Source organism: Cajanus cajan, chromosome 3 (assembly GCF_000230855.2).
Source record: "Cajanus cajan strain Asha chromosome 3, NIPB_CcT2T_4, whole genome shotgun sequence".
In the NCBI taxonomy this organism is placed as follows: Eukaryota; Viridiplantae; Streptophyta; class Magnoliopsida; order Fabales; family Fabaceae; genus Cajanus; species Cajanus cajan.
In genome coordinates this window covers 69,224,610-69,247,794 of record NC_138519.1, presented here as the reverse complement: position 1 = coordinate 69,247,794, position 23,185 = coordinate 69,224,610, and the positions used below count along the sequence as shown (strand labels likewise).

At 36.9% G+C, this 23,185-nt stretch overlaps 2 protein-coding genes and 1 long non-coding RNA gene across 3 annotated transcripts; 1 reads left to right on the top strand and 2 right to left on the bottom strand.

Annotated features, from left to right (window-relative positions):
* Positions 1–3,977: 3,977 nt before the first annotated feature.
* LOC145955860 (uncharacterized) lies at positions 3,978–6,376 on the top strand. Its single transcript, XR_014432595.1, has 2 exons — positions 3,978–4,461; positions 6,123–6,376. It is a non-coding gene; the product is annotated as an uncharacterized LOC145955860 (long non-coding RNA).
* Positions 6,377–9,391: 3,015 nt separating this feature from the next.
* Positions 9,392–10,909, bottom strand: LOC109816528 (isoflavone 4'-O-methyltransferase). The gene is made up of 2 exons (XM_020381575.3): positions 10,018–10,909; positions 9,392–9,862 (listed from the first exon to the last, which is right to left on the bottom strand). The coding sequence occupies exons 1-2, from the start codon at positions 10,807–10,809 to the stop codon at positions 9,560–9,562; spliced, it is 1,095 nt and encodes a 364-aa protein (XP_020237164.1). The 5' UTR covers positions 10,810–10,909; the 3' UTR covers positions 9,392–9,559.
* Positions 10,910–17,647: 6,738 nt separating this feature from the next.
* LOC109816524 (uncharacterized) lies at positions 17,648–18,510 on the bottom strand. The gene is made up of 2 exons (XM_083072032.1): positions 18,413–18,510; positions 17,648–18,374 (listed from the first exon to the last, which is right to left on the bottom strand). Exons 1-2 carry the CDS (start codon positions 18,508–18,510, stop codon positions 17,648–17,650), a joined length of 825 nt encoding a protein of 274 aa, XP_082928158.1.
* Positions 18,511–23,185: the final 4,675 nt, after the last annotated feature.

The window sequence follows — 23,185 nt, the reverse complement described above, 5'->3', positions numbered from 1 at the left end:
GGTACTGGCATGCTTTAGATGAATCGACTTGAAGATGTTTATTAGCATGTTTTAACATTATCAAAACCTTAAAAGCTAGAGCCTATTCCAATACCTTTGCTTGGGACATATTCAAGGGAGTGTAACGTGTATACTTAGGATTATGAGGTGGTTCCCCCCTGAAGGCTCAAGCCTTTGGCCACTTGTTTCTTTTCCTTCCTCGGCTACATATTACCTTCAAACTTTGCTTGACTGTAGTTTTCTGCAAGCTCCTCCATTTGCTTTTACTTTTTAGCCCTCCTTCTTAATTTGATCTGTCTTAAGGGACCTTTTTGCATAGGTTATCAACAATGGGACCCTATCGCAAAGTTGTGTTAAGTGTATCCATTTCCACTGCTAGATTGAGATTTTTAATCTTTATGACAATTTTGTTGAACTGATTTATGAAGGACCGAAGAGATTCATTCCTGTCTTAGCATAGATTATCTAGGGCCAAAGATGTGATTTGATAAGGTTTACTGGTGGTGAATTGAATTGTAAACATTGAAGGCTTGACCAGTTGAAGGAGTCTATTGATTTGGTTTAAAGCTTGGTAAACTAGTTGAAGGCTCGACCCTTAAGTGATGTCGAAAAGATTTGGCACAACACGACATTGTCCTGGGTAGACAATGTAACCTAAGTGAGGAACACATCTAGGTGTTCATCCGGGTGGGTTGATCCATCGTACTTCTCTAAAGGAAGACTTTTCCAATTTTCCAACAAAGGAGTTTCCATAATTCTTTGAATAAATGGATGTCGATGAGGTCTAATCGGTATGTCTGTGGTTCAAGATCGATAATTGACTTGTAAGCGCTGGAGTGCAAGTAGGTGGGTGATAGGAAGATTCCCCCTTATAGGATTGCTTTGACGGAACTTGTCTTATTTTGACTCTTAAATTATGCATTTTCTCGCCTTAGGGTTGCAAGTTCTTTGGTGTCTTTCTCATGTATTTGCCGCATAGACAACATTTCTTCCTTTATCAATTGAACAATGTCTAAAAGGTTGATATGGTCTTCCATCCAAACATGGTTTTCATCCATAGTGGGTTGAGAGGTGCTTGTAATCTTTCGTGTTAACACCATATCTTATTCTATAGTTCGTGTTATGGGTGTGGTAAAGTACTAAAGTGGGGTTACTTCGACAATTAGCCCCCATGATGGATGCTAAAATGTATTTACACTAAGATACCTCTCTTTCCTTCTTGTTGATGCCATCACTCCTCTTTATTCTCCAATTTGGTTACCTAGCCATGTCGAGTTGGGTGCATTTGCAAAAGGAACTCTGATGCTTAAGTATGTTACTCTCTTGGTATATTAGGTGCGAATAATGAATAATGACTTTACCTCGAGATACGATATTATTTATAATAATCATGATGATCCCAAATTCTCTTGGGTTGCACCCTAAGGTTACAATTAGGTAATATGTCGATAATTGATTTTGTATTAGTGATTAAATCTTAATTACTTTTATCATCATAATTTAAGTTATAAGGCTATGTAGCCCTATCAGCCGCTAAAGGGGGCAAAAGGGGTCGTTTGGTTATAATGGTCAAATGTAATTTGAAAAGCATATCAACTAGTTCTAGGTTCATGTAATATCTTACTTGCTTGGGTTCTTCGACCATCAAAAATGTCGAATGAATTTGAGACTTGTTAATTTTTAATGACTAAATGACCTATTATATATATATATATATATATATATATATATATATTTTACTTTAGTTAAAATTTAATTAATTTAAAATATTAATTTAAAATACTTTTTTGTAAGATCTATATTAGTTGTACAATCAATATAAAAGACTTATTTTAACCGATATCATAAACTTTTATTTAAGTAGTGAATTGATTAGATAATCAAATTCTTTAAGAAGTTGAATTTTTTAATTGTAATTATAATATAAAATAGCTAAAAAATAAAATCCACCTCAATAACCTTTATAGTTTGAAAACAATTAACTTTCTACTAAAGATATCGATCTCTGGTAAATAAAATGTTGGAGTATGTGCATATTAATGTTCCAAGATGAAATTGTAAGATACATTGCCAGTGCTTTTATTATATTTACAATGGATAATCACATTCTTCTGCAATGATTTTACTATATTGCATAAGATCCTAAATGTTTAATAAATTTTATTAATAAACATATATTTTAACTTATATTATATTTTGAGAAAATAAGTTATGTATTAATAGCTTAAAATAATTTAATATAATCATCTAATTATGCACAAATTATTATGTATGATACATTTATTGATTTTTATAATGATTATTTTTAAAATTATACTAACAATGATTTTTAATTAGTTAATAATATAAAATTATTTCACTTTCGTCATATGACTATTAAAATCTTATGCTTTTAGTCATTTATTCTATTTTTAATATTGATTTTGATCTTTTATTTATTAACATATTTATTTCGATCTTTTATTTTTAAATTTGAACTATTTAGTTTTTTTTTTTAAAAAAATATTATTTTGCTAATTTTATGATACGACTTTAAATCATTTTTAAGTTATTTAAGAATTAAAACGTATCACATTATATTCATTATAAATATTGTGAAAGTCATGTAAAAAATAAATTCTACAAACAATCATAAAATAGTCTGATATATTTTTTTTATTCTTAGGTTATTTTTTTGCACGCATTCTTATGTAATTTTCATTATGTATGACTTTGATATTAGAAAATGAGTTAAGTTTGATAGTTTTGATATAATTTAATTTAATAAAATAAGTTTCATATTTTCAATTAATCTAATAAAGATTCAAAGTCGTGTGTTAAAATAAAAAATATCATTATTTTAGAAAGATAAAATTGATCCAAATTTAAAAAATAATATATTTTTCCTTATTTTTATTATAAAATAGAAATTCAAAAATAATAAATGATATTGGGCACTTGACCTTTTCAAGGTTTTTTATTTTTCCACATAATCCCTCCCCATTACTGTTACACAGGATGGTCTTTGGTAGAGTTCGTGTTGGACAATTAATTTTCTTCTTCCTTGTGTCGTAATTCTGCAGACTGCAATGCTGACTTCGCGGCCGTATTATGCACCATCGTGGAAAGTGGCTAAATGCATCTTCATACATTGGCTGGTTCCACTGAATAGTCAGCATTCTCTGTCACTTTAGTATTTTGAAGGCTCTAGCTAGTCTCAATTTCAAACTTAGGACCATATTTTCCTCCACGGCCACATGTTTATGTATGTGAATTGCAAAATTTTTATATATTTATAATATAAAAATTAAGGTAATTTGTATTATGTTAATATATTAACTTAAGATATCTCTAAAATATTATCATATTAATAAAATTACTTACCTATCATTCTCACATTATTAATTTTAATAAATAATAATTAAATATTATTTATTATTTTCTATAAATAACATTTTAATCAATTATGTATTAGTTTTATATATGGTCCAACAGAATATAAATGACTAGAATTTCAATATATACCGTCTAAGGTTTTTTTTTTCTTTTTTTTTTTTTCTCCTTCATCGAATTTAATTTCAAATGCCAGGTCAGGGATACTTGCTGAATGCTTTAGTCTAGGTGCATGCATGCGTCCATGTTGCTATATTTCGAATATATATTTCATTTTTCTTGCATCATTGTCATAAAGAATTGTCAATATCCATTTAGTCCACTTAGACAACTAGAAAGAACGTAAAGAAGCCAGTTTTTTTTTTTTTTTTTTTTTTTTTTTTTTTTTTGTGGAATTCCAAAATTTGTTTAAAAACTGTACGCAATTAAATTCAAATTAGCAACATGCGGTATAAAAGCCAAACTATTTAATATAATCACATGAATCTATTTAATATAATCAATATAAAAAATAATATATAATAATTATGATATATTTATTTCATATTTTTATATTTCAAAATAATAATTATTATATTACAAAATTTTAATTTACATATATTAAAATATTATATAAAAAATATGAAATTTCAATAAATCGTGCAACGTTCGGATACATGTCTAGTTTACTCTTATTTCTTATTAAATTTTCGTATTTTATTAATTTGTTGTTAAATTGTTGAAAAACTTTAATTATAAAATTTTTTTTTAATGAGTTTTTAGTTGTTTAGAGATGTTTATTAACAGAGGTCAAGTTTGACCTTTAGACAAATGTATATAAAGTTTTTTTTTATTTTAAGATTTGAACTTTATAAATTTATTTTTTAAGAATTTTAGAGAGATAAAAATAAGAGAGAGAAATACTCTGGTTTTCTAAAATCTTGCTTTTATTTTCCACTTTCCAAGAGTTGTAGAGGATCTCAATTGAGTATCTAAGTAGAGATTTGAGCTTCAAAGCTTGGAATTAGACTCGGTGTGTAAGTGTGGAGCTTTGAGGTTGATTAGAACTTCTTCTTCTTCTTATTCTTCCTCGATTCATTTAGACTTGAGGTAAGGGGAACTAGACTCTTGTTTCTTGTTTGGATTGTTTGAGTTGCATTTTAATTGATATCCATGTGTTGGTTGATTTTGGATTGAATGGTTGAGGTTTTGAGTTTTGGGTGTTGACCTTGTGAAGGTGAAGTTTGGTGATTTGATCCTATTGTTGTTGCATGTTGAAGTTCTTGTGCAAAATGAGTTGTTGATAACGTTGCATGTTGAAAATCTTTCGAGTTTGAGTAAATTCCTAAACCTGCTATGCACAAATTTAACCATCATGTCAGATCATGCACTATACCTTCAGCAAACCTCGAGAGTAATCTTGTAGCTGCTAAAGCCTGCGTCATATAGTTGACCTGCACTCACTCAATTCGCGGTCATCACTCACTAAAAAGGAAAAGACTATCAAATAGACTTGGATATTAAATTAGTTTTTTTAAGTATTCGGAACAAATTTTGGACTGCAATTTCGGAGGTAGAATTTTTCTTAAAATATTTACCAAACTTTCAGTCTTGCACAAATAATATATTATAAGCGTTGTTTAGGATAAACGCTGCTAACCGGCTAAGATATACTTCCAATATTTTAGAATAAACTAGTAGTAACTAAGTAACATGAAGCATCTATCATGTAGACATAATTGTATGTTATCGTACCCTGCTATCGCCATTCTTGATCTATTTGTTGTATTTCCAAGTAAGGTATGACGTTTGTTTTATTGTGATGATCAATTATTCAATTAATTAATTAATTATTTATGATCGATATAGAACCTCCCATTCCCACATGCTTACGTTTTTCTTTCGTACTGTCATCTCAGTTTTTTATACAGCAATCTATATACATCAATGCATGCGGTGACGAACATATAAAATGGTTTTTGCGCAATTTGTCATCAACCAACCTTATTGGGTTTTATACCATGATTATTTAATACATTCAAAAATAATTAAAATAAAATTTATTATTAATAATAATTATTTAATAATAATAAATTAATTATCTCTATTTTATTATTTAATAAAAATATGAATGACTAATATATATTAATTATTAAAAATATATTTACATTACACAAAAACAAAAATTTATTATTAACGATAATTATTTATAAAAAATACTTAAATCTCATAAACTAGAGATAAAATAATTAAATTTGAGAGATGTATTGGAAAAAATTCAAGTCTCAAATATATATAAGTAAGAAGCAACACTTATTTTACAAAAATAAATAAAAAATTAAAGAATATATAAATACATAACAACCCTTATCTTACGAATCTCACATCAACTAAATATAAAGTTATTAAAGAGTATATAAATTATGAATCATTTCTTAAATATTTTGTGACAGCAAAAAAATATTAAATATTAATAAAAAATGTCACAAAACTTTATACATTTTTTTTACCATTATAAAGATCTTTACCAACATGCAAAATAATTATCGATATATATTTTTACCAACATTGCATACAATGATTAATGTGAAAATATTGATAACAAATTTTATAATTATTTTTATTGTTACTAAAAATAATATTAAATGTGTAAGACCCGTACGGGTATCATTCTCCCTTCCCTTTTCCTTACCATTTTCGTTTTCTCCTCACTCTCTATTTTCTCTTGCTCCAAATTGCTGAGCTCCCTTGTTGTGTTGTTGTTGCTGAAGGTGCTGAGTAGAGCTGTTGGTTGCTAGTTGGAAGCACATATCTTCATCTTCTTGATCTTTCTCTTCTCCCGAAGCTCGGATTCTTCTTCTCCAAGGTAAAGGAAGCTAGAAATGTGGAGTAGAAGTTTATAGTGTTGCATTGTTGAGCTGATTTCAAGTAGAAACATGTAGAATTATCAAGCATGGTTGAGAAATCGTGTTGTAAAATTGAGTTTTGGAGAAGAGTTGAAAATGTGATGGATCTGTGTTGTTTAGAGTTTGCATGTTGTGTTGTGTGTTGAAAATTGATGATTTCTTATACTGGATCTTCTTGTATTGGTGTTTTTATATGGATTGGGTGCATTTTCATGTCTGGTTTTGGTGAAAATAGTGAAGAACCTAAGTGTTTCTATCATCAACGGTTGAGCCCTTTGGGGGCTGCATGTAAGGGGAGCATTCCTAGGAGGCAAAGGGCTGAGCTGTTGGAAACGACTGAGCGCTTTTGTATTTTCAAAATTTGACTTTGTGGTCTCTATAAAAGTTGTAGCCTTGGATCTTATCTTTCCAATGACGTTTGAATCACCTAAAAAGGAGGTCTAGAACTCAAGATATGTCTATTTTAGTGAATAGGGGTCAAGTTATCAGTATTGGTTATAACTGTTGCGGTTTTTATAATTTTTAACAAAGTAGATGATAGAATTAGGACTTGATGTCTTCATAAGAGTTGTAGGAAATCTTCTTATATTTCATATGAGATACGTATGAGCATGATAGGAGTAGTATAACTCCCGATGCGCTGTTTTATGTGAAGGTTGCCATTTCACAATGAGTGATTTGGTTAAGTTAATAGATTGTTTTTGATGTTTAAATTATTTATATTGTTATATTGAGTAATTTGGCATGATTTATGAGTTTTAAATATGAAATAGGAGATGTATTATCTGACGAAAATGTTGTGTATTGTTATATATGATAAAATGTTGAAAAATGATGAACGTTGTAGTATGATGAGAAAACATAGTTGTGAGTTGAGAGTTGCATGTTGAACCCTAGTTATGTAGTTGTGTAAAGATGTTATATGAGTTGAATGAGTTGTTGTGTTGTTAAACAGTGTTGATGAGTTGCTGTGCTGATAAACTATGTTGTTAACGTTGTGAGTTGATTGTGTTGTTCAAGTTGAAAGTTGATTGAGATGATGAGTTGAAAATTGTGTTGATCATGCTGTGATAATGAGTTGTTGATCACTAGGACTAGAGGAGATATTTTTGAAGTTGCTCATCCCATTGTGTGGATTGAGATAGTTGTGGTGCTCTAAGAGCCCAATTTGTTGAAAAACCCTCCTTGGAAAGTTGTCCCTTGGAGCGAATGATGTGTTATTCTCCTCTAGGACTTAGTTGATCCCATGTGTAGGTAAGGTCGAGGCACACGTGTATAAATAAATCACGGTATAGGGGTTAGGTCAAGCTATACTAATTACAAGCGGTCAATTCGAGTAAAGTACGAAGTCGAGAACTTAGTTCCTAACCGAGTATCGGAAGGTTGTAGTATTTGAAAGATAGTCAGTAGGCTAATCCCATAGGTGGCTTAGTTAAGCTAGCTAATGTCGTGGTAGGCCTAAACACAGTAGTCCTATCCTGACGTAGTACTATACTTCCTTGTTTAAGTGGCAAAGTCTGAGAAACTATTGTCTTGTTGTGGATTTTTATCCAAATTTGTTGTTTACCTAGCAAACCCAACAAGGTTATGTGTTGTCGGTTCGATAGAACCTAGCCACTTAGACTACTCACCTATGTTGTAGGAGATCTTCGAGTTGTTGCGTGACGACGTATAAGTTGTTGATGAGATAATTTTGTGTGATATAAGTTGTATATATGTTATTGTGTTGTGAAACTGTGGTTGAGTTGTGTGTTGTTATGTGTTGTATGTTAAACTTGTTGAGGACGTTGATAGTGTTGTTGTGTTGTTAGTTGCTTATATATATATGTTGATTCTTTTCACTAGCTTACCCTTGCATGTTTTCATGTGGTGTGAACTACGATGATCATACTATGTATGAGAGCATGGCATGAATAGGCTATTGTAAGCTGTTGGAGGCCACTTGATGGTAGGAACTGGAATAAATGATTTTTTTTTATGTAGGCTACCTTGGAGTAACATTTTGTCAGTATTGTATATATTTATTTGGTCTCTTGAACCTTTATGGTTGGATAAATGTATATATTTTCTTTTTATATATATATATATATATATATATATATATATATATATATATTCTTGGTATATATTTATAGTAGTTTCAGTTGTTGTTCTGTAGTGTGACGGTCTAGGCCGGTCGTTACAAAATGTCATTAAAAGTTTAATTTATTATAATAAATAATATTTTTTATTTTTTTAAAATAAAGATGCATAACTTTTTTCTAAGTGAGAAGAGAGAACATTCATTTATTTGATGGGTACACATTAGACTATTCATCTTGAATTTATATGGTTACTTGCGTGTACAGAAAAAATAAATTCGCCATCACTTGTAATTTTATGGTGTGTTTGGATGAGGAATTTTACAAATTCAAGAAATTTTAAATTCTTGGTATTTGAATTACTTTGATTTCAATTTCTATCATTCTTAAAATATTTTGTTTGGATAAGTAAATTCAAATTTATCAAATTTTAAATTGTTAGGTTAGATATGATAATTTGATTCCACCATGATAAAATTGATTTTAAAAATATATTTATATGTTAAGATTTTTAAATTAAATTTTATAAAAATAAATATTAGCTAATTTTTAAATATTTAATAATTTTAAAAATTATTATTAGATAATATTTAATAATTTTAAAAATATTTTTGAATATTCAATAATTAAAAACATGAAGAGATAAGAAATAAGATAAAATATATATGTAAAATAAGAAGAAAAAATATGAGGAATTTCAAATTTTTACTCTTTTGGGAGAATTTGAAATCCTACTATTTCAAGAAATTTCACAAATTTTTGAATTTCAAATTTCTTATAAATTCCCCATCCAAACAAGATATTCTACCTCAAAAAATTTAAAATTCTTCAAATAAATGAATTACTCTTTTTAAATTTCCCATTCAAATACACTATTATATATTATATTTTTTTCTTTGCGGACAATTTGAAGAGGAAAAATTTATTACGGGATCATTAATAACCGAATCAATAACGAATTGTTAATTTTAAAATTAAAAATTCTAGTATATATATGTGACGTAGATTTTCTTTAATCAAATATTGACTCCTTTCAATTTCATCACACATGTCTTAGTTTTGATAAATATCAATTATTTTTATTATATTTTAGAAAAGAAAAAGACAACAATCAGTATCATTTTTCTTTTTTAAAATACTAATAGGTCAACCAATCTGATTCGAGAAGGGGTAAAAACTTATTAAAACGGTAGCACACACATCTAGCTTCTAAGTAATAAATTAAGGATAAAGTTCGATGAGGGATTTGAAGCCACATATAGGAGTGATCTTGTAGCTGCTGAAGCCAGCGTGATATATGAGTTTCTCCCACTCTTTCTTTTCTCTCTCTTTCCCATTGAACATAGTCAGCATCACCAAGTCATAGTCCAGCTTCAACTCGGTCAACTTGGAGTCATCGCCCGTTTCATCAATTACTATGTCTATGATTATCACCTTTCCTTCCTTCCCTTTCCCACGAATAGCTTCTTTGCAGTTCTTCAATATCTTTAAGGAGAGTTCATCGTTCCAATCATGCAGAACCCACTGCAAAACAATTAATTAATTAATTAATTAATTTCACCTTTATTTAATATCACCATGCAATATATTTATTTCGTATTTGAAAATTGTTTGTATGAGCAGTATCAAGGTCTAATGAATTCATTATGAAAAAATTAAATGTATATATATATATATACCTTTAGTAAAACTGCATCGGCAGAGGGGATGGACTTGAACATATCACCACCAACAAAATTAAGATTTTCAGAAGAAGGCAAGTTAGCGACAACTTGTGGTTGGTCAAGGACGGTGCATTTCAAGTGAGGGAAGGCTTGGTGGATGAGCCTGGCGACGCCACCTGTCCCACCTCCCACATCGACGAGGGAAGACAACCCTTGGAACACGTGTTTGCATTCTTGGAGAGCGAGGTCGAACATGGCAGAGTCCGCAGCCATGGCATCTTGGAACATGGTGAGCGTGTCGGACTCGGTGGTTTTGTTGAGAAAGTCCCAGAAGCTCTCACCAGTGGCACTCTCGTACAGCGTGAGTTCCTTACTATCCTCCGTGAGCCATTTCTTCGAGGAGTGCCACATGTCAAGGGAGCTTGCATGGAGTGCTCCCTTCACAATAGGTGCCAAACACGTTGGCTTGCTTCGGACGAGAAGCATGGAAGGAGGAGTGAGAGCGTATGCTATTTCCTCTTCTGCTCCTTCTTTTTGAGTACTTGTTTTGGTGAAGAAGCCGTTGTGTGTGAGAAGGCGCATGAAGCGGTGGAGAACACCGAGTTTTGAGGGGTGGAGTTTGAGAGCTGAGGACAACTCAGAAAGGGTCATGGCTTTTCCGTGGCTGTGGATTGCGTCTGCTATGCCTAGCTCCATAGCAGACTTGAGAGCCATGGAACTCACGAAGTTGTATACGTGTTTGTATAAATGGATTTGAGCGTCGTATGCTTCACTCTCTTCACTGCCCTTCATGCTACTCAAACCCATCTCTCTCTCTCTCTCTCTCTCTGTCTGTCTCTCTCTCACTCTCAGACACACAACTTTGTTGATTAATGGATATGGGTGCGTGAAGCATCCATCACCTAGTCTTCTGGTTTTATAGAGATAATAATGCGAACAGAATGCAGCACTTTCAAGTAATTTTACTAAAATATCAATTTATTTTATTAATAAATATATTATTTTTAATTGTGATAATTAATAATTACTTATTTACATTGATTTTGATTTCTATAATTTTAATCCAACAAAGTCGGTGAAATTTTAGTCTTTTAATATTTAATTAAATAATTTTAATATTTAAATATTAAAATTTTATCATTTTTATTTTTCTTATTAAAAATTTAATAATTTTAATGTATTATAAAATTATACAATTGTTAATCATTTTAAATTATAAATATTATAATTTTAAATCATATATATATATATTATACGATATATATATATATATATATTATTATTAATAAATAAATAAATAAAAATATATATATATATATATATATATTAATAATAAATTAATATCAATATATTTATAAATACATTAATAGTTTTATAAGTATAAATCAATATATATTGATATATTTTTAAAAATGTAAATATATTAGATAAAATAAATATATTAAAAGAAATTTGATTGAACATACATGTCAAATGTCAGTAATGATCAATGTTCTTACCGGAAATCTGCTGTAGATCTGATCTGCCGGGTAAGATCGGTGAGCCTCCTTTGCTGGGTGTGTTGGTGCTCCGAGATGGGGGAGGTACCTGCAAAAGGGACTCCGATGCTAAAGTTAGGGTTTGCATGAGTAATAGTCTCATATATATAATGCACGTACCTTGAGGTGATCTAGGTTTGCCTTGGGCTTTTGGGCTTGAGATAAGATATATCACGATATGATATGATATAATTGAAGGGCGGATCTGGTCTGTGACGAGATCCTCGGAAACATGTATGATTCGCTCAAATGCCGGGCTGACGTCATGCACCGCGTGCCCGGGGTGACTTATTTGCAATACTAATCCGGGCTAGGAGCCCGGGTGCGAAGTACGGTTAGTACATTAGCCCCCCGAGCTCTGAAGGTCGTAGGTCGAGGAGTTAAGACCGGGCTTGCTAGAGGGGAAAATGGCTTTGCGCGTATGCTAACTGGAGGTCCGCCACATGTCGCGACTGTTAGTGTTCTGGAGACGTTTGAGTGACGCAATAAGGGCAGTGACGGTTGTGTAATGATGATTTCACAATAAATGTGTTGTCAGTTGTGCTTTTCAGCTGACACGTGTCGCGTCGGTTTTGAATTTTGGGGGAGAGTTTTTCCTTTTCTTCCACTCGCGCCTCTTCTCTGTCTTTCTTCTGACTTCTCGAGTACGAGAGCTTTTCTTGCTTCCCTTTATTTCCTTTCTCTTTTGCGCTTCCGTCGCCGTCGTCATTTCCGGTAGTCCCTTCTTTGTTAGGGTTGTTTTCTGAGGAGGAGTACCAGGTACTTCCTTTTTATTTGCTTCTTCTCTTTTTTCATGGCCGGAGGAAGTGGTGCTGGATCCTCTGCGTCTGCCAGGGGCAAGGTGCGTGGCAAGGTGGTGGCCGCTGGAAGGGTCACTGTTGAGAAGAAAGACCCGCCGCCACCTAGGGGCCCAGAACCAGGCGTTCCTGGTTACGATTGGGTCAAACGCGAGGTGGCTGAGGCTCAGAGCATTTTTCGCTCTTTCCTCGAAGTGAATGCGTTTCGGAGAGCGCACAGGGTTTGCGATTCCTCCATTTCCCACATGATTCGGCTTGAGCCCTGTCAGGCTGATGAGGGCGTGTATATGGGGAGGTCTACTGATCCCCCCCATTTCTATGTATATCAATGCTTTTTTAGAGATTTGGGTGTCTGTCTTCCTTTTACCCCGTTTGAGTGCGATTTTTTGAATTTCATCAACGCGGCTCCTTGCTAGTTGCATCCCAATAGTTGGGGTTTTTTGAGGGCTTTTCAGGTCCTGTGTACAGTTCTAGGTATAGAGGTGTCTCTTCGCGTCTTTCTTCATTTTTATCAGTTGAAGATAGGCATTCCGCCTTATGGCATTTTGTCCCTGAGCGGGAGTAGGGATGGGGGCTTGTTTACTCCCTACTCCCAATCGTATAAAAACTTCAAGCAGGAGTTTTTCCGGGTCGCCCTTGTGGGTGTTGACCCTTTGGAAGACGAGGTGTTCTACTTCGGCGGTTTGTCGAGGTTTCCATTCTATTGGTTTCCCAAGCCGTCTAGGTTTCACGGTTTGGGGGATCTGAAGGTGACGGCCGCGGAGACGGCCGACATCAAGAATCTTGCCGCGCTCCCTCGTCCGTTGGATTGCAAGCTCGTCTTGTTGCTTGCGAATTCGCCTTTCAGGGAGAGGGGACTAGAGAGTGAGTATTATGTGCTCTGGTAGGTTATTAGGACTTGTGCGGTTGCCCGGTATTGATGTGTTTCTGTTTCTTTTCTGCAGGCATTATGGGCAGAAACTTGTGGCGTCAGCTTAAACACCGCTACAATGTTTCCGAGCTTGAGGTTCCCGAGCCTCCAGAGGAGGATGCTGCCCCCCTGAAGACCCACCGGAAGAGGAAAAGGGGGGAGGAGGAGGTCGGGGGGACCTCCGCTTCTCGCGATGCCGAGGAGGCGACCTCCCGGGTTATGGACGCTGTGGATCTCACCGACAGCCCTCCGGCCAAGGAGGCCTCGCCGGTGGCTACGGTGGAGGTGGTGCAGGTGTCGGGCTTACTGCACCGGATGCCGAGGTGAGTAGCTTATCATTTGCTCGCGTTTTCTGTGTGAGTTCCGTCTTTGTTTTTTGAGGCGTTATGGATCCCTTTGCAGGGCGGGGTTGGCGTTGCTGAGGTGGAGGTCTGCGTTTCCGGGCAGACCGTCCGAGTTGCCAAGGTGGTAAGTATTATCTTTTCGGACTTTTCACTCTGCCTTTTTGTTATGTTGTTTGGCTGTTTGATCTGGGTGATTTTTTTGTAGGCAGGAAATGCCTCTGGGCCTGAGCTGCAGGAGGGGAAAGCCGCTGATCCTGAGGTGCAGGCTTCTGGGCTGGCCGCCCAGGCTGCTGGGGTGAGTCTGTTTTTTTTTTTTTTATGGCTTTCTCACATGTCTCCTTATCTATTTGTGATGCGGGATTGGTTTTTGCAGGCAGAGTCGGGAGTCCCTAAGGTGGACTCTCTAGGTGCTGAGCAGGGAGGGCCATCCTCTGCCGCGGGCTCATCGTAGGGGCCTGTCCGGACCCAATATCTGTCCCATCGCTTTGGGAAGGGGATATATACGGTGCGGCTGGATCACGTGAGCGCGTCCGCTGACATGGATTCATTGTGGAGCGCGGGGGTGACCGCGGAGAGGTTTTTTCCTCAGGGTTCGTTGAGCTCCGAGGACCAGGGATTGATTGACAGGATCGGTCCTGAGGATAGTTTTGATGCTGCCCAGGTCATGCTGCAGAGGGTGATAGGCATAATGAGTCACTGGAAACCCAAGTGGGGCCAGCAACGAGAAGATTTGGCCAAGCAGCAGCAGGAGCTGGCTAAGCAGGAGCAGGAGCTGGCCAAGCAAAAGCAGGAGCTGGCTAAGGTGAGGGGCCGGCTTCAGCCATGGAAGGAGGCGAACGAGATCCTGAGAGAGGATAACAAGACTCTCACCGCGGCCCTTGATGAGGCGAAGCGGCGGGAGGCTGAACTCCGGACTGCGCGTAGCGACCTTTTGCGGGTGCAGAAATTTCTTGAGATTGCGTTGCGGTCCAATGAGGCTTATGCTTCTCGGGTGGGGGAGCTGTAGGAACTCGCCACCTTCTCCCGGGCGCGGGCCCGCTCTTTGGAGGACGAGGTGACGTCCTCTCGTGACCAGGTGCGGGTCTTAGAGGATGTTGTGGCCTCTCTAAAGGGGGAGTTGGCGGCGGTGGCTGAGGAGCGTCTCCGCAGTGAGGCCATTCTGGGCGGTCGAGAGGATGAGATTGCTGCGCTGAGAGTAGAGCTCGCAGAGCTGGCAGCGGGGAAGGCGGCCGTGGAAGGATGGCTCGCCGAGGTGGAGCGCTCCGTCGTGGCGGAGCATAAGAGGGGCTTTCAGAAGGCTGCTCGTCAGGCACGACTTCTTGCTCCCGGGTTCGACTTCTCTTCGATGCATGTGGAGAAGGTGGTCCGTCGTGGGAGGATTGTTTCGGATGACGATGTTAACGATAGTTCCAGTGAAAATGCCTTCGCCTAGGCTTTCTTTGTAATTTTTGTTTCCTTTTTCTCTGGCTTGAATTGATGTACTGGATTTTGTGAACTTTGTTTGTATACATATATGTATGTTGCTCTATTTTGTTCGTTTTTGCGTTCAGTTTTGACTGTTCGCGCTGTTTGAGGCACATGTTTGTTGTCTGTTATATGCTTTTGTATCAGGTGATACTTCTACCTTGAGCTGGTGAAGTCGAGGTTCGAGGCTGGCCTTAGTTTTTTGCTTGGTAGGGTTTTTCGTGGGAGTTCGAACTCGGCCGTAAATGAATGTGTTAAGATTCGTATTCGATCTCGAATTTTGACTAAGTAATTGTTGTGAGAGTTCATAAATGACCCTAGGCTGGAGTCAAGGTCAGAATTCGACCCTAAGTCGGTCGTGTCGGGGTTCGAATTCGACCTTGGTATCGAGAGTGGGGTGTGCTTTGCCAGGGTTCAGAGTTGTTCTCAGGTTAGGGGTTTGGACTCGACCTTAAGTGAATGATTGGATTAAGGTTCGTATTCTGTGTTGAGGTTCGTATTCGACCTCGAATTTGAATTAGGCGATTTGGTTAGGTTCGGACTCGACCTTTAAGCGGGGACATCGAGGCTCATACTCGACTTTATATGCTAAAGGAGGTTCGGGCGCGACCTCGGACTTCTGTTTGGGTGAGTGTTTCTGTGAAGGTTCGATGACCTTGATTTATTAGCGTCGAGGTTCTGAGCCGACCTCAAGCCGAAGTGTAGTAAATTGGATAAGTGGTCCATGTCCGCCCTTAAGTTTAGGGTCATGTATGTTTCGTCATGGATCGAACTCGATCTCGGATATGTGGTCAGGACTCGGCCTCCGAATGAGTTACTGAGGTTCGAACTCGACCTTTGACAAGAGCGTCGAGGTTTGTACTTGACCTCGTAATTTGCGAGTTAGTTCCGTTAAGGTTCGAACTCGACCTTTAAAGAAAGCGTCGGGGTTCGTACTCGACCTCGGATTTGACGTTTGATTAAGGTTCGAACTCGACCTTGTGGGGATACCTAGGTTTGCGTTCGACCTTGAATTTGCGTGTTGGGGGATCGTATACCCCTTCGGGTTTATATACTGGCTGATGGGGGTTCATGCGAATAATTGGGTTAAGGTTCGAACTCGACCATCAACGAGAATACCGGGGTTCATTTTCGACCTCAGGTTTGTGTGGATAATTAGATTAAGGTTCGTACTCGACCTTCAACGAGGATACCGGGGTTCGTTCTCGACTTCAGATCTGCGCGAATGATTGGATTAAGGTTCGTGCTTGACCTTTAACGAGAATACTGGGGTTCGTTCTTGACCTCGGATTTATGTGACTTAATTGTCTTGAGGTTCGTACTCGACCTTCAATGAGGATACCGGGGTTCGTACTCGACCTCGGATTCGCGCGAATGATTGGATTAAGGTTCGTACTCGACCTTTACCGAGGATTCCGAGGTTCGCACTCGACCTCGGATTTTCATGAATGATTGGATTAAGGTTCGTATTCGACCTTCAACGAGAATACCGGGGTTCGTACTCGACCTCGGATTCGCGCGAATGATTGGATTAAGGTTCGTACTCGACCTTTACCGAGGATTCCGGGGTTCGTTCTCGACCTCGGATTTTCATGAATGATGGTGGTTCAATTTCGATTTTTACAGTAGGTAAGAAAGCAGTAGTTGAGAAAGCAATAGGTGAGCAAAATGGAGAATGTTATTAAATGATTTTGCGTGCCTCGTTAAAAACCCTCTCAGTTGGGAGCTGAGGCAGGAAAAGAGTGCACGGTTTCGTTTGTACAAGTGGGGGAACAGAATCTAATGGGGAGCGGTGGAGGGACTCCCCTTGCTTTCCTTGTCGGATGAGGAAATCCTCAGGCTTTCGGCGTAGATTTGCCGAGCTGTCTTCTGGTTTGCTCTGACGGAGATGATCTTTCCGTGATTCCCTGGGAACTTCATGGTGAGGTGCGGAGTGGATACCACCTCACCGACGTGGTTTAGGGTCGGCCTCCCGATGATGATGTTGTAGGAGGTGTTGGCCTCCACGAGGAGGTATCGGACCACGATTCTCCTTGCATTCGGAGGTGTTCCAAAGGTTGTCAGCAGGTCCACGTATCCGCGGGTGTGGACCCGTTCGCTGGCAAAGCCGACTAGGGGCTCGGTGTGTGGCTGGATTAGAGAATGGGGGACGTCGAGCCTGAGGAATGTTGGCCAGTACAGGACGTCGGCCAAGCTCCCTTGGTCGATGAGTGTCTTTTGTACCTCCCAGTTGGCGATCTCTACCACGATGACCATGAGATCATCTTGGTTAGGGCTGATTCCCGCATAGTCCTCATCGGAAAAAGAGATCGGTGGTGAGCTCTTGTGCAAGATCGAGGCGGTGGAGTGGGCGCAGTTGATGGTTCAAAGGTGTCTTTTCCGGGCTGAGCTGCTAGCGCCTCCTCCGGCGAAGCCGCCTGCGATTGTGTTAATGATTCCCCGCAAGGGGGCTGCTTCTGTCTCCTGACTTATTTCGGCCTGTACTGCGCCGTTAGCATTTTGCTGGGACCCTGTGGGTAAGTCTGTGCGAGGTCCTGACCCGTGACCTCTCCCGCGTCCTCGGCCTCCAGAACCACCTCGGGGACCTGGATGTCACTGGACGTAGTGGCCAAGGTGGCCCGCCTGGATAAGTTCTTCAATGCGGTCTCGGAGCGTGCGGCACTCGTCCGTGGTGTGGCCATAGTTCCTGTGGTACCGGCAGTGCTTGGACTTGTCAGCACTGTTTGGTGTGTGGCCGGGTGGTGGGAGGTCTAGCAGGTTGTTGTTACTGGCTTCCTCCAGAATGTGGACTCTTGGGGCGTTCAGAGGGGTGTAGAAGTCGTACCTCCCGACTCTGTTTGTCCTGGCCGACTTCTTGAATTGGCTGTCGTTGTTGACTTTAACCTTGTCTTTGTGGCCCTGTTCTGGTTTGGCGGGGCCCTTACCGCGAACCTGGTCGCGGAAGGCCGCGTGCTCCTCCATTTGAATGTAGCCGGCCGCGCGGGCGCGCAGTTCGTCCATATCGCGGGGGGCGTCGCGACACATGCTGTCGACGAACGATCCGGGTTTCAGTGCCATGAGCATGGCGTGTAGGGCGACTTTCGGGTTTAGGTTCCGGATTCGGACTGATATGTTAGAGAAGCGCTCCTTGAAGGCCCGTAGGGGCTCGTCGTCGTTCTGTCTGAGGTTGGCCAAGGCGGCCGAGGTTGTGTGGTGAGGCCGGCTGGTGGCGTACTGTGCCGTGAACCGCCGCACCAGGGTGGCGAAACTATCGATGGACCCTGCCGGCAGTTGGGTGTACCATTGGAGCGCGGGTCCTTTAAGCGAGGTCGGGAAAACCCTGCACAGTATAGCGTCACTGTTAGTGTAAAGGTTTACCTGAGTCGTGTACGCGTCGACGTGCTCATCGGGGTCCGTAGTGCCGTCGTAGCGGTCAAGGTGGAGGGGCTTCCACCCGCGGGGTAAGGAGTCTCCATGATGCCGTCCACAAAGGGATGACGACGGAAAGGCTCTTGGCCCTCGGAGACATGAGTGGGGGCCTTGCTGGTGCCCTGCCCTGATCTGTGCGTTGATGCATGAGACCGGTGCGTGGCGGGCCGTGAATGTGGTGCCTTGGTGGTTGCTTGGGAATGGGAGGTTGAATGCGCCTCCTCCTCATGGTCACCGCTGTCGTGCGGTGATTGGCCGGGGCGATGTCGGGGGATCTAGGCGCGGATGCGCTCGTTCTCGGCGCGTAGCGCCGCTAGGTCTGCTTCGTTAGCGGTGCGCATTGCCGCGAGGTCATTCTCATGCTGGACGCGCATATTCTGGAGATCGGCGTCGTACTGTCGCCGCATCTGCTCGACTTGTTCGACCAGCCGCCTCAGGGTCGCGGTGTCGCTGTCCATGGTAGTTGAATTGCTTGTGTTATCTATTGCTCGTCTAATGTGGCTTCTGGTAGAAACCATGCAGGTGGGCGATGAGAGCTTGGTCTGATCAGCCCCACGGTGGGCGCCAAATGTTATTACCGGAAATCTGCTGTAGAGCTGATCCGCCGGGTAAGATCGGTGAGCCTCATTTGCTGGGTGTGTTGGTGCTCCGAGATGGGGGAGGTACCTGCAAAAGAGACTCCGATGCTAAAGTTAGGGTTTGCATGAGTAATAGTCTCATATATATAATGCACGTACCTTGAGGTGATCTAGGTTTGCCTTGAGCTTTTGGGCTTGAGATAAGATATATCACGATATGATATGATATAATTGAAGGGCGGATCTGGTCTGGGACAAGATCCTCGGAATCAGGTATGATTCGCTCAAATGTAGGGCTGACGTCATGCACCGCGTGCCCGGGGTGACTTATTTGCAATACTAATCCGGGCTAGGAGCCCGGGTGCGAAGTACGGTTAGTACAATCAATAAAAAAACTAATCTTTTATAGGAGAGATAAAAATTATATAATCACAGTATTTAAAAAATAAAATTATTAAATTAAAATTTGAAAAATCATGATTGCACAATAATAATATTTAAAAGATTAAAAATATTTATTTAAAATTTAAATGATTAAAATTATACAATTATAATATTTAATAAAAAAACACATTTAAATCTCAAATAATTTATAAAAATCTATTAAAAATAATTAATACAAAAAGTATATTTAAAGGTAATTAATATTACATAAAAGAGTTATAATATTATTTACTTTAAAATATTTTTAAATATTAAAACTCGGATGATATATATAAATAATAAATAAATATTTTTCTTGTCTTGTCCTTTGTGATGTGCTCCACATTCCAATCTGGAGGCGTTTGCATGTGACCTTAATTGGGCAGGGCAGCTGAACTTGGGTAGGTTGACTGGTTTCGTCAGTGTTTACATGCTTTGAGTAATATCACTGATCAGTAGATCAAAAATTACCATCCACACCCTGTGTTCAACTTTCATACATATATATAAAGATTAAAAAGCAACTCCAAACAACTCACAAAGTGATGTAAATAAATTTTTAAGTGAATAATTCATATTTTATATTAAATTTTAATAATTTAATTATTAAATTAATTTTTTTTATATAAATTAATTTATAAATATTTTAAAATTTTAAAAGTTATTTGATATTATATTTTATTAATTTAAATTAATATATAAAATATTTTATATGTTAATTTTAATTAATAAAATAAAATATAAAATAATTTTTAAAATTTAAAAACTTAATTTATATATTAAAATTTTAATTTAATAACTATATTATTAAAATAATATATAAAATATAAATTATTGGAAAAAATAAATTTAAATAAATTTACTTTTAAGATAAATCAATCTTTCTATATATATTTTTTCATTTCATTTTTTTCTCTTATCACGTTACTTTTTATATATTTTATTTCTATTTCCCACTTTTTCCATTCTTTCCGTTCAGCATGTATACGTTTATTTTTCAGGCATGATTATTTTGACCGGATCTCATTTTCCAACGGATGCACTCATTTTCCTTTGATGTCATTTCTAATATTTGAAATTCCATTTCACATTGGCATTGTAGCTGATGTTAGGGGTGTCAGGTTTTTACGGATTTGTAGAAAACTAAAGTGTGAATTAATTAATTTTGATTGATTTGTTTTTGGGTGATATTTTTTTGAGGAAAATTATGATCTAAACAAAATAAAACTAATAAATAATTGGTTAGTTTAGTGAATTAATCAATTTTTTTAGAAAAATTGACAAATATTTATTTTTAAAACATAAAAATTATATTATTTTTATTTAAAAATTAAATAAAAATTTATTATTAAAAGAGTATAAATAACATTCAAACATAAATAAAAAAATTATGTATGAAATATGAAATTAAAGAAACCTAACATTTGAAATTAAAGTATTTTAATATTAATTTAAAATTAATGTAGTCACTCAAACATAACTAAATTGTCTAGGTTACAATTATTACTCAAATAGTTTTCATTCAATATTTTTCTAACTTGAATGTTTTTTTTTTCCTTTGCCACTTTTGCATACTTTTGCAAAATGTCCCCAATTTTAACAATTGTAATATTGGATTTTCTTCTAATCAAACTTCATATTGGATTTTCTTCTAATCAAATTTCTTTTCCTAATTTCTCTGAGTTCGATCACCTTGTTGTATGCTTTGAAGATTCTGCTTAATCATGTTCAATCTGACTTTGATCTTGATCATTTGATGAGTCACTAGCTCAACCACTCTTGACACCTTTCCACTTTCCTTTTCCTTTCTTGTTCCAACCACCTACACCTTTCTTCTTGTAGTTAGTTTGAACCAAGAAGATTTTATTTTGAATCTTTTCATCATTTCTCCTCTCATTTAACCTCTATTCATGAGCTTCAAAGGAATTATACAGCTCATCTACCTTCACCGACGTCAAGACATTGAATTCCTTGATTGCCACCACAATATGATCAAAATGAGGAGTCAAAATTCTCAACATTCTGTCTACAATCTTTTGATACGTAAACTTCTAATTACAAGATTTCATTGGATTAATGGGGGCTTGAAATCGATTAAAATAATTAGATATGGACACCTTATCATTCATAGACAACAATCCATTAAGGATGTAAGCAGGTACAGGTAACTCTCATACACAAACTGATCCAAACCGATCCCCAATGAGTTTGGATATGATTTTTTTAGTGTTTGGGTCAAACCCAATTCAACTCAACCAAAACTTGGTATTGTACAAGTGGAGTAACAGGTTTATTTTTGTGTTTTTTGACTCATGACTTAACTCAAACTGGTCATATATAATATACTAATGATAATAATAATAATAATAATAATAATAATAATAATAATAATAATAAGTTAGTGTGATCACTTGAGGACAACACTCTCTATCACTCTTTCTCAGTAATAAGTTTTGTATTTTTGAATTTTTGGTTTGATAACATTAGAACAATATAACTTATTTATTTTAAATTTTATTTTGTACTAGTGTTGGTTGTTTGAGTTGATAACAATGTAGCAAATCGACAAATTTATTTTAAAATTTAATTCGTATCACTATTTTCTTTATGAGTTGATAAATAAATTTGCAACAAGATATCAAAATGATTTACATCTATTATGAAATATTTAAATTTTTACAAAAATAAATAAATTTAATTATGTTGACTCGATTGACCCAACCCAATCCAACTCGTTCATGATCAGGTTGGGTTGAGTTTAAAAAAAATGCACAAACATGATCCAACCCAACTCGTTAAATTTTGATTAGGTCAGATAACGAATTTATCCAAACATAGTCTAATCAAACCTGCTTACACCCCTATAATTCATAGTGCCTTCAAAGAGATTGAAGCTTCACTTTCTTCACTTTATTAGAACCTCCATAAGCTTTATGTAGAATATCTCAAGCTTCTTTTACCGAAATAGATGTGCAAATTTTCTCAAAATTTGCAAAATCTATTCATTGATGGATCAAGAAAAGAGTTTTATAGTCTTTCTTCTTGGACTCTCTGTAGTCTACTTGTTGTTCCTCTAGTTGCACCTTCTTCCACTTCTGAAATCTTGTTCTTCACGATTTCTAATGCTTTTTGGAAACTAGAACTGACATTCATCTTCACACACCGTTGCTCTAAGTTTTTGTCATAAAAACAGGTAAGTTGGTGGAGAAAAACTCATAAGAACCAATCATGATTCACTATTCTAACACCATATAAGAAGGAGGAGTATTCACACACAAATAGTAGAAATTCAAACAAGAAAGAATGTATCTTATGGCACCTTGCAACCTAGTGGGTTTAATAAACACCACCTATAGGTCCTTCACAATTAAAAAGCTCTTGATAAATATCAAAAATTTTAATTATATATTTTAATAGAAAGAAATAAAAGGTCAATCAAACTAAATAATTTTTGGTAAAAAAATTATTGAAATATTAGCTGATTATGGAGCATATTTTATGTTTTTGTGTCATATTTTTATAAAGTAATTCATAAACTAAAATTAGTAAATTAATAGTTATATGATTTCTTTTATTAGGTGTTTTTTGATGCTTTTATATTTAAGTTGCTGCAAGAGCAAAGTAAAAGCAAGAATAAAAAATATTGATAAAGAGTTGAGAAAACTTAAGTTAAATGAAGAGGATTCTTAAAAGGGTAGTCTCACTTAAGAGAACCATTATA